We start from the raw sequence: 12,439 nt of genomic DNA on the forward strand, positions 1-12,439 counted from the left end.
GTATGTTTTTACATAGAAGACAATGTAAATCCCAAAGTATAACTTTCTGTCTTCAATGTTACGCACTTCTGAAATTTCATAAAAAATTTGATTTTTGAGGAAACTAATTATTGGATCATGCTCAGTCTCATAGTCTTGCCAGGTGTTGTAACATTATATAAACATTTAATTTCACTTTACATTATTTACAACCTGTCTGCTCTGCATAGACACGCATTAGGGGCTGCTGGCTTGATCTTGGCTGAGTGGCAGGGAAAAGCCTCTCTTCCTCTCGCTATATATATTCAGTTATATATTCAATCTATATTGGAAAGCATTCTGAATTACTGATGCATTAGATAAGTGACTAAGAACATTACATATTGTGGGACCACAACATTGTGCCTTACTGGAGATACTATCCACCCCCTTATGAACTTTTACTTTTTAGAGTCATCTTCATCACTTTGGATAGTGATGCGAGATTAATTTTTATTTCATTATGGGCCAATTGTATCAAGCAGTTTGACCATAGATTAACACAGAAAATGACCTCAGTGCAAGCTGAACTCAAAAATCTGTGTTGTATAAGTGTTAATCACAGATTATATCACTAAGCACTAGGATCGTCTTTGACTGGTAAAATTTTGTGGATCAAGTCAAGTTTAGCTGCAATTGTCAATTCATAACGTAGTGGCATTACAAAATGCCACTTTTGTTTTATACAAATAAAAATTTAAAAAATAAATAATAAAGAAGTTGTTATTAACACACAGATTTTAAGGAAACACGTGAATAAGCCACTTTCACACTGCAGAAGCCTGATTGTTTTGTCTGTAAGGTTAGAGTAAGGAAATTATGGAGTATATATTTAACGAGTGCACATAAATGACCTTGTAACAATTCTTTCGAGATGACTTTAATTAATGTGATCAATTTAAGGCTTTTTATAGTCACTTAGCAGCAGAGTAAAAAAAGGGATATTCGATATATTTGCACTGAAAATTTAAGCACAATAATTTTGAAAGTAGCGAGTAATAATTGAATACCTCTTGCAAAAATGTTCTCTAGGCTTGAATAGCATTAACTACACAATTTCTATTGAATTTTTAACTACAATACAAGACTTAAGCTGCCATGACAGCTACATGCATGTTGATACAAAACTAGTAGGAAGCATATGTAAGTCAGTCGGTAGTTATCAGGTGGTTGCTCAATGGTTGCAGCCTGGAATGCAGTCCGGAATTCCAGGTCTGATCGCAGTTTGGTTCTGTTCCCTTCCCACCTGCCCGATTTGCCACTTCTTTCACCTCTAGTAATGTTTATTAACGTGCAGAATGCAAAGTTGTTAAATTTAGGACTCAGAACAAAACTAAATCACTTGACAGTTACTATAACGGCAGCATTTGGCTTAAACAATACAAAATAGGTGTCAGTGCATCAATGAGGAACCTGAAATGGATGAGACTGTGCTCATTAGGAAAATAATCTATGAAAAAATTCCAGTACCAACGCAAAACGGTGGTAACAGGAGTCACAATGCATTGAGGGTGGCATTTACTAACTGTCTGCTTACACAAAAATAAGTACAAAATTGGAATAGATTTTTAAGGTGTCAGTATGAAACCCTGATTTTCATTCCATTTCTTCTAGTTCCAGTTCCTTAATTTTTGTATCTAATTTCAGTGTTACAATTCTCATTTCATGTTGGACGAGAAGGCACTGTTCTTTTACTGTATGTTTAAGCTCAAGGCACTCTAATCTTATTTTGTAGAATTGCTATCTTACATTAAAAAAAATTTTTTTTTGGGTGCAATTCTGACACTAAGTTCTATATCACAGTTGTGCATTGTGTGCTGTACATCTACATTATCATTGTTGCCAGCTCAACATAAAAACTTTGTTTGTTTGTCTTTATTTTCATTTTTGTAAACAACAGGAGAACAATATTTTCATCTGGAGTTAGTAGTATCCTTGTTTACTGATGTGATTTAACTGCGACCTTCACTATTGTTTATATCTGCATCAGAAAAAGAAAAGAACAAGAATGTAATAAATAATATTATAAATTAATTTTTATGCAGCAAATTTATTTAAAAAAGTCTATATTAAAACCACGACATGTGAGTTTAGGATGGAAAGCTATGTTGTCATTGTAAGGGTTGTAAACAGGAATAAATTGTAGCTTCAAGGCAGCAGTTAGCTTCTGTGCACTTTTGTAGCAATAGACCTGACGAAATTACTGCGTCCACTTATATGCATTTCAGCCTTGAAAAGTTGTAATAACATTTTTGCTGCAGCTTACGCAGCACATGTAATTACATGAAGATGAAACGTAGTAATCATAAAATTCATATTAAAGTAGTACAACTTGTCGCCTGTGAATGCTTTATAGGCCCTTTTGTTATAGTTAAAACACATTTTCAAACTTTTCCAGTCATGATTTGACCCTGTGTTCAGTGAATTAAAGGCAACAACAACTTTGTTCGGCACCTTTTTCTTTTTTGACCATAATTGCAAGCTTCAAAACGTTATACCAAATCAACACAAGTGTTTTTTCTGTGGGATTTGTGATCCACCGTTAGACACAGCAGGCCCCATCTTGCACACAGTTTTGAATATCCAAGAGTGCGGATAATTGCATTCACACTCCCTTTGCTAATTGACAGATGCAGCACCAACTGCTGAGTTGTAATGGGTCAGTCCTCATGAATGACAACATTGGCTCGCTGCAACATGTCAGATGTGACAGAAGTTAATGGTATCCCTGCCTGCTACACATCATGGAGCTCCGCTGAATCACCTTCTGATGACCTCACCCTCCTTACCCAGTGACTAACTGTACTTCTGTTGACAGCAGATGCTCCATAGACTTTGCACAAGTGTTTGTGTATATTTGACACAGTTTCTTTAACTGCAGTGAGAAATTCAATGGCGGCACGTTGCTTGTAAAATACATCACCTACACTGTCCACTGGGGGCTGAACCACACAATAACCCGGGGTTCAGTGTGGGGTGGGTGGAGTGCTGTGGCGTGTTGTGGGGTTGTGAACCACTGAGGGCTATGGCGGGTCGAAGCCTCTCCGTTGTTTCTAGGTTCCCGGTTTAATACATACATACAGTATCATTATAACACCTACTAGCCTCAAACATTTTAATCCCATTAATTACTCTCTACCTAATGTTTCTTTTAGCCATTGACCTAAACCTCTCCCATGACTACAGCCTTGCAGAAGAATCATCATCTTCTTCTTCTTCTTCTTCTTTTCTTCCCCTTCCCCCTCCTCCAACAATGTAAGTTTGCTGGCATCATTTTGCTGTGCTTTAGATTCCTTCACATGTGTATGAGGTTCTTCCTTCTCTAATCCTGGTAGCCAGCAAAATCTAGTGCTTAGCTGAATTTTGGATTTGCTAGAAAATGTTTCCTCTGTCCTTGTTTTGATTGCCACTTTTTCGCAGTTCCCTTTCTCTTTTTACAAATTCAAACTGTCATAATTCAAATTTTGCATTTGCTAACTCTGCCTGAAGACCACAAATCTTTGCCTCCTGCTCTTTGATTTTCCGATTGTTCTGGCACAATATAAAATTCCGTGGAAGAGCCTCATTGAGCATTCCATTCTCGACATCACTGCTGTCAACTCAGTAAAGCCATAATCTAAAATTTTCATGAAACAGTCCCTGTTCAGCTAATCTGCAGCACTCAGTTGATCAATTTTAGAAAGCCTTAACACCAGCTACAATGAAAGAAAACCAATAGATGGAATGCAATAGAAATTTATGGTAGTGTTTTGTATAGTTATCATGTGTAAAATTCAGCCTAAAATTGAAATCTTAGATGTGAGAAGAAAAATACACTTTTCACACTGTTTTACCATATTTAATGTGAGAGTAATGCTTACATAAATGTAACTACATGTTTATTATATTTATACAAACAATAAATGTTTAAGTGTCTCCTGTTCTGTTGTGTAATTATTTACAACAACTGAATTCATAATGATTATGAAGATGCAGTGTTTTCAACCTTAAATATACACTCCTGGAAATGGAAAAAAGAACACATTGACACCGGTGTGTCAGACCCACCATACTTGCTCCGGACACTGCGAGAGGGCTGTACAAGCAATGATCACACGCACGGCACAGCGGACACACCAGGAACCGCGGTGTTGGCCGTCGAATGGCGCTAGCTGCGCAGCATTTGTGCACCGCCGCCATCAGTGTCAGCCAGTTTGCCGTGGCATATGGAGCTCCATCGCAGTCTTTAACACTGGTAGTATGCCGCGACAGTGTGGACGTGAACCGTATGTGCAGTTGACGGACTTTGAGCGAGGGCGTGTAGTGGGCATGCGGGAGGCCGGGTGGACGTACCGCCGAATTGCTCAACACGTGGGGCGTGAGGTCTCCACAGTACATCGATGTTGTCGCCAGTGGTCGGCGGAAGGTGCACGTGCCCGTCGACCTGGGACCGGACCGCAGCGACGCACGGATGCACGCCAAGACCGTAGGATCCTACGCAGTGCCGTAGGGGACCGCACCGCCACTTCCCAGAAAATTAGGGACACTGTTGCTCCTGGGGTATCGGCGAGGACCATTCGCAACCGTCTCCATGAAGCTGGGCTACGGTCCCGCACACCGTTAGGCCGTCTTCCGCTCACGCCCCAACATCGTGCAGCCCGCCTCCAGTGGTGTCGCGACAGGCGTGAATGGAGGGACGAATGGAGACGTGTCATCTTCAGCGATGAGAGTCGCTTCTGCCTTGGTGCCAATGATGGTCGTATGCGTGTTTGGCGCCGTGCAGGTGAGCACCACAATCAGGACTGCATACGACCGAGGCACACAGGGCCAACACCCGGCATCGTGGTGTGGTGAGCGATCTCCTACACTGGCCGTACACCACTGGTGATCGTCGAGGGGACACTGAATAGTGCACGGTACATCCAAACCGTCATCGAACCCATCGTTCTACCATTCCTAGACCGGCAAGGGAACTTGCTGTTCCAACAGGACAATGCACGTCCGCATGTATCCCGTGCCACCCAACGTGCTCTAGAAGGTGTAAGTCAACTACCCTGGCCAGCAAGATCTCCGGATCTGTCCCCCATCGAGCATGTTTGGGACTGGATGAAGCGTCGTCTCACGCGGTCTGCACGTCCAGCACGAACGCTGGTCCAACTGAGGTGCCAGGTGGAAATGGCATGGCAAGCCGTTCCACAGGACTACATCCAGCATCTCTACGATCGTCTCCATGGGAGAATAGCAGCCTGCATTGCTGCGAAAGGTGGATATACACTGTACTAGTGCCGACATTGTGCATGCTCTGTTGCCTGTGTCTATGTGCCTGTGGTTCTGTCAGTGTGATCATGTGATGTATCTGACCCCAGGAATGTGTCAATAAAGTTTCCCCTTCCTGGGACAATGAATTCACGGTGTTCTTATTTCAATTTCCAGGAGTGTATTTCCATATACTGCATCATAGGTTAACATCATTTTGACCTCCTTGAAATCACATCTCTGAAACTAAGAGTTCACATGTAAGAACTGAGAAGAACCCACCTACCTATGCATCTGTACTCCACAAGCCACTGTACAGTTCATGGTGTAAGATAGTGCATATCAGTATTAACAATTTTTCATAGTCTCTCTGCCTGTATGCCTCTGTATATGCCCTAATGTCTCTCAGCTTATAAGTATGAACCCTATGTGGCATATATGATTTGAGTAGTATGTGCATGCAGCCTTTGTTGTTAAAAACATCTTGATAGTATCCCGAGTAAGTAGGTATGTTGTTACAATCCACAGGAGACGTGCAACAAATCCTGCCAGTATTGTCTGAAATATGTACCAGTTTAAATTAAGCAGTTGGTTGAACATACGGAAAATAAAGATTATGCGAATATTAACAAAAGACCTATTATTAAACAATGCTATTTAAACAAACAGCAAAAGTTGTTGCAGGTGTGAAGAGAGAAAAGAAAGGAGAATCTCAGATACAAAGAAGTACTTGTTATAGAGAAGTCAAGAATGTCAGTTGTATGTTACTATTCAGAAATGTGTTTGAAAGGTTGAGAGAATATGCAATATAAATTTGGTAAGATAAACAACACAACTAATTGATTTATTTCTTTCTAGGTAAAAAGTCTGCTCTGAATGTTGAAAACACTGGAGTAAGCAAGGAGCTGGCTACAATGTACAATCACATGAATAATATACAGGATGTGAAAACATTTCAGATATTGGTGTTGCTTCTCCGTTTGAGACAGTTATGTTGCCATCCAGGACTGATCAAGGCTGTAAGTGCAATTACGGGTTTTTCCCCCCCTTCCCATCTTCTATATGAAGTAGTCTTATAAAACAAAAGTACACAGAGTAATAAAGCAGGTAAGACTTTGTGCTCCTCAATAAATAAAGCCCTGTTCCACTCTAAACCAACGATTCAAACAAAAATAATCCTTGTCACCTGAACTGAAACGTTGTTTGACCGAGAGTGGAAAGAACCCAAATGCAAGCATTAAAATACCTATGAAACTTACACCACTATCTCTTGATTATATGGTGCTGCTAACGGGGTGATGTCACTTGAGATTCTAACTTGTATCAGTTGTGTGACATCACAGGATTCACATCCACAAATGCAGGAAATTGGTAGTGTGCCAGCTCTCATCTACTGTGCTGTGATTGAAGTGCAAAAGGTGAATGGAGACCACAGAGACAGTGGTGCCTGGAGACGAACACTTTAGTCATCAGAGAACTAAAAAAAAAATTTATAACTCTTTAATGGGATAGGTGATTCTGGTGGTAAACTCTGCTTAACTTCTGTCCCTTGTTTTTTTTACTTCTGTAAGGTCCTTTATAGAGATGTTTGTTCCTCTTCAACTTAACCACCTAGTGTGGCATTGTCTATCATATTTCTTGCAGTTGTGGCATGTCATATATTGGTCAGACAATCAGGACTGTGCAAGACCAGTGTATTGAACATAAGCGTCACATGCGCCTACAACAGCCAAGCAAATCCACTATTGCAAAACATTGCCTTGACACCGGTCATCGTATGGAATACAACAACACTGAGATTCTGGCTTGCATGTCCAGCTATTGGGATAGTGTTATTAAGGAAGCTGTTGAAATCAAACTATCAAGCAACCTTATAAACAGAGATGGTGGATTTTGTTTAAATGCTGCTTGGAATCCGGCTCTGTCTCTCATCAAAAAACAGAGGGAAAGAATTAATGCTACCTCACCTGTTGATTAATAGTCACTATCGATATTTCTGATGTTGGTTATCTTTGGTTGTGTGTTGACTCTGTGGTTACTTGTTCTGTGTGTGGTATCTTCCTTGTTTTTCCTCTGTGAACCGAGGTATTAAATTCCCTTGCACATTGCTTCCTTCTTGCGGTTGTGCCTTGAGAATGGCAGGGTGTGCTCCTGTCAAAATATCGGTGGTGGTCGACGACGTCACCTGGCAGCAAACCCATTAGTTATTTGAACATTCAATTCGCTGGGAAAAGTTAAGGTCTCCTCTACGGGGAGGAAATGTATCATTGCCTGTGAAGGTTGGATAAACTTCGCAGCAGTGAAGTAAGGTTGGAACGTGCGTTATCGTTTTTATTGAAGTGTCAAAATCATAGTGTGGTTCCAACATTTGCTAAGGTTGTGCATCATCATTAATTCTCCTGCCACCAATCGCAGCAAGCAATGTGCTGGTTTAGCTCTTGTTCATGAAAGGATCCACTATACTCACCGTCACTTAGATTTTGTTTCTAAGGAATTATTTCATCTTCATTTAGTGATGGCGTCTAATGTTTCTGAATTTTCTTGAGGTTGGGTGGACGGTGCCTCTTGGTCGCAGTCTGACTGGGAATTTCAATCCGTAAATGCTCGTCATCCGTGAAGTTTGAACGTTTCCTTAGCTCAGTGTCTAATTCTAATTTTAATTCTCGACGTTCTGTGATCAATTTCACGGAGAAATCGTTTGCCAACACAGCTTTGTCTGTGCTGGGGAAAGGTTTGAATTTCGCACCAACGCCTAAGAGTTTGCCAGTTATTGATTTTATTAGTTCTATTGAACAGGCTGTTTATAAATTACCTTCCTAGGCTGCAGAAGAGGTTAGGAGGGAAGCTTGTCGTGTGTTGACTGGAGCCCATCCACCCAAGTGTAACATTACAGCAGCTGAGGTGGCTGCTTTACGTTCACTGAGAATATATCCTGATACTGTTATTTTACCTGCAGACAAGGGAAATGCCACGGTTTTGTTGAACAAGCACGATTACATTCAAAAGATGTAGTGTCTACTTTCTGATTCGGCGTATCGCAAAATCAGTGCTGACCCTACTAAGAGTGTTGAGAGAAAGACTAATAACCTCCTGAAGAAAAGTTCTTTGTCACAGGAAACTACCAAGAGTCTTAATTCTTACTGTACTGTACCACCTAGATTATATGGCCTCCCTAAGGTCCATAAAGAGACTGTTCCGTTGAGGCCTATTGTTTCTAATATTGGTGCTCCGTCATATCGTGTAGCTAAACATCTTGCTAGTTTGTTGAGCCCACTAGTAGGTAGGTGTGAGCACTACATTAAGAACTCTGCAGATTTCTTATGTCGATTGCCGGGATTGCGTTTGAATGACTCTGATATTTTAGTCAGTTCTGATGTAGTTTCTCTTTTCACTTGCGTTCCTCTCTCTGATTCATTGCAGCTAATTGTGGTTAAGCTTGGTGTCGGCTTAACAAATTTGTTTTGACATGTCCTGACTTCCACTTACTTTTTATTCAATGGTCAGTACTACGAACAGACTGATGGAGTTGCAGTGGGAAGCCCGTTGTCACCTATTGTGGCCAATTTGTTTATGGAGGACTTTGAGGAACGTGCATTGGAGTCTACATTCAGCCCAAGGCAAGACATCGATATCTTCATCTTCAAGTCATTTTTGAAACATCAGACTCTCGTCACCTAGGTCCTCATACATTCTAATCCATTCTGTCTCTAGCATCTCAGTGTACGTATTAGAGTTCGTTCTAGTTTCACCCAAGCAATTCATGATTTACCTTTAGTGGCGTAAGGCAGTCCCTTCGTGGTCGCTGGAAGTGAAGCAATTAAGGAGCGTCAGCAAGCCCTACAGCACCATAGGTGACACTCTTTCCTGGAGCACCTCATAGCCTTTAAATGGCTCCGTGGCCACATTCGCCAACTTATCAAATGATGGAAGCAGGAGTGTTGGGATAAATACGTCTCAACCATTGGGTCCCATACATCACTTTCCCAAACCTGGGCAAAGATCAAACGTCTTTTCGGGTACCAGGCCTCAACAGCTGTCCCCGGTGTTACCATAAATGGCGAGTTATGTACCGACGCAAATGCGATTGCCGAGCGCTCTCCTGAGCACTTTGCTCGAGCCTCTGCGTCGGAGAATTACTCCCATCCCCCAGCCTTTCGCACACTCAAACGGCGGCTGGAAGGGAACGCATTCTCATTCACTACATGTTGAGGTGAATCCTATAACGCCCCATTTACAGAGTGGGAAGCTCCTCAGTGCCCTTGCACATTGCCCCGACACAGCTCCCGGGCCTGATAGCATCCACAGCCAGTTGATTAAACATCTCTCATCTGACTACAAACGACATCTTCTAGTCATCTTCAACTGGACCTCGTGCGATGGCATCTTTCCATTGCAATGGCGGGAGAGCAGCATCATTCCGGTGCTCAAACCTGGTAAAAACCAGCTTGATGTGGATAGCTACCGGCCCATCAGCGTTCTTTGTAAGCTGCTGGAACGTATGATATGTCGGCGGTTGGGTTGGGTCCTGGAGTCACATGAATTGCTGGCTCCATGTCAGGGCGGCTTCCGCAAGGGTTGCTGTACCACTGATAATCTTGTGTCCAACAAGTCTGCCATCCGAACAGCCTTTTCCAGACGGCAACACCTGATTGTCGTCTTTTGTGATTTACGTAAAGCATGTGACACACCCGTCTTGGCGACATCATATCTGTGCCACCTTGTATGAGCGGGGTCTCCGGGGACCACTCCAGATTTTTATCCGAAACTTCCTGTCGATCCGTGCTTTCCGTGTCCAAGTTGGTGACTACCATAGTTCCATCCATATCCAGGAGAATGGAGTCCCGCAGGGCTCTGTATTGAGTGTCTCTCTATTTTTAGTGGCCATTAATGGTCTAGCAGCAGCTGTCGGGCCCTCCGTCACACCTTCTCTGTATGCAGACGACTTCTGCATTTCATACTGCTGCTCCAGCACTGTTGTTGGTGAGTGGCGCCTCCAAGGAGCCATCCACAAGGCACAATCATGGGCTCTAGCCCACGGCTTCCAGTTTTCAGCTGCAAAGTCATGTGTCATGCACTTCTGGCGGCATTGTACCTTTCATCCGGAACCCGCACTTTACCTTAATGATGATCCACTCACTGTAGTGGAGACATATCAATTCCTAGGACTGGTTTTCGATACTTGATTGACTTGGCTCCCTCATCTTCGTCAGCTTAAGCAGAAGTGCTGGCAGCACCTCAACAACCTCCATTGCCTGAGCAACATCAATTGGGGTGCAGATTGCTGTATGCTGCTGCAGCTCTACAGAGCCCTTGCCCAATCCCAAGTTGACTATGTGAGTGTGGTTTAGGGTTCGGCAGCGCCTACAGCATTGCATTTACTCGACCCTGTGCAACACCGTGGGGTTCGATTTGTGACAGGAGCTTTTAGGACAAGTCCAGTGACCAGCCTACTGGTGGAGGCTGTTGTCCCTCCACTGCAGATCAGACGTGTGCAACTGCTCGCCAGTTATGCAGCACACATTCATTGTTCCCCTGAGCATCCGAATTAGTCTCCTTTTCCCGCCTGTGGCATTCCAACTCCCGCATCGGCGGCCCAGATCGGGGCGAATAATTGCGGTTCGCGTGCAGTTCCTTCTCTGCGAACTGGAGTCCTTCGCTTCGTCTGGACCTTTTGCATGGCCCTAAGGACTCCGTTAACCCCGCCGCTCTCCGCTGTCATGTCCTCTCGATTCTTGATGTGTTCCGGGCTCTGAAATGGTTTACACTGACTGCTCAATGGCTGATGGTCATGTAGGCTTCACATGTGTTCATGGAGGACATATTGAACAGCACTCCTTTCCAGTTGGCTGCAGTGTTTTCACTGCAGAGGTGGCGGCCATATCTTGTGGTCTTGAGTGCATTCGCTCATGCCCTGGCGAGTCATTTCTCCTGTGTACTGACTCATTGAGCAGCCTACAAGGTATCGACCAGTACTACACTCGCCACACTCTTTTAGCTTCCATTCAGGAGTCCATCTATGCCCTGGAACAGTCCTGCCATTCCATGGTGTTTGTGTGGACCCCAGGTCATGTCAGAATCCCTGGCAACAAATTTGCCGACAGGCTGGCCAAACAGACGAAGTGGAAACCACTTCTGGAGATAGGCATCTCTGAAGCTGACCTGCGTTCTGTCTTACACCACAGAGTTTTCTGGCATTGGGAGACAGAATGGCATAACAGCATGCACAACGAACTGTGTGTCATTAAGGAGACTATGAATGTGTGGAAGTCTTCCATGCAGGCCTCTCCCAGGGAATCAGTTGTCCTCTGCCAGCTCCGCATTGGCCATACCTCTAATGCATGGTTACCTACTCCGTCGCGAAGACCCACCTCAGTGTCGCTGTGGCTCCCAAATGACAGTTGTCCACCTCTTGCTGGACTGCCAACTTTTAACTTTTCCAGCACCCTAATACTTCTATGTAGGTTTTAGCGCATGTCCTTTGTCCCTCTGTGTCCTCCACCCTAGTGCTTTTAGGGTGGAGCTTTTAATGTGTTACAGAGTGGCTGGCTTTCTGTTTTTATTCTCGTCGTTGGCCAGCCACTGTAATCTGCTTTCATGATTTACTCTCCCTGTTTCTAGCGTCTCTCTGTTGTTTTCCTGTCCTGTTTTGTTCCTTTTAGTGCTGGTTGCCTTCCCTTCATTCTTGTGGATTTTCCTGTCTGTCCATTTTATTCTCAAACTTGTGGCGTTGTTTTATTAGGAACAACGGACCTATGACCTCGTAGTTTGGGCCCTTCTCCCGCCTTAAAACCAACCAACCAACCACCTTTTACAAATTATTTGTCATTGAACAATACTAGAACAGTACTGAGAATTTACACACCACACCATATTCAGCTAGCTGGCTATGGCCAACTATTGGACCAATTCACATGGTGTCTGTTGAAAGTTGTACCAACTTCGGGAGGAGGGGAATCATGTACGTTGTGTTTCAACATGAGATGCTGACAGCTTTCCAGACCATCCTCATACCTGCCTGTAATTTGTCTCTGTTGTTCTGTTTGTTGTATTCTTTGTAAACTACATCCCCCTCCTCCCCCCTCCTCTTGCTATTGCTACTACTGTTCCCACTATTCATGTTACAGTTATTCCTAAGTATTTTATCCATTATTAAATGTAAGACTTCATATAACCTGTGTGGTAATGA

The 12,439-nt window shown here is 43.2% G+C and overlaps 1 protein-coding gene across 1 annotated transcript in view; it reads left to right on the forward strand.

Moving 5' to 3' along the window:
• LOC126418783 (transcription termination factor 2) overlaps positions 1 to 12,439 on the forward strand; it is a 307,228-nt gene that overhangs the window by 242,432 nt on the left and 52,357 nt on the right. The window contains exon 14 of the mRNA XM_050085715.1: positions 6,112 to 6,272. Coding sequence (XP_049941672.1) covers positions 6,112 to 6,272 — 161 coding nt within the window. The remainder of the gene's footprint in view (positions 1 to 6,111; positions 6,273 to 12,439) is intronic.

Source organism: Schistocerca serialis, chromosome 9 (genome assembly GCF_023864345.2).
Source record: "Schistocerca serialis cubense isolate TAMUIC-IGC-003099 chromosome 9, iqSchSeri2.2, whole genome shotgun sequence".
NCBI lineage: Eukaryota > Metazoa > Arthropoda > Insecta > Orthoptera > Acrididae > Schistocerca > Schistocerca serialis.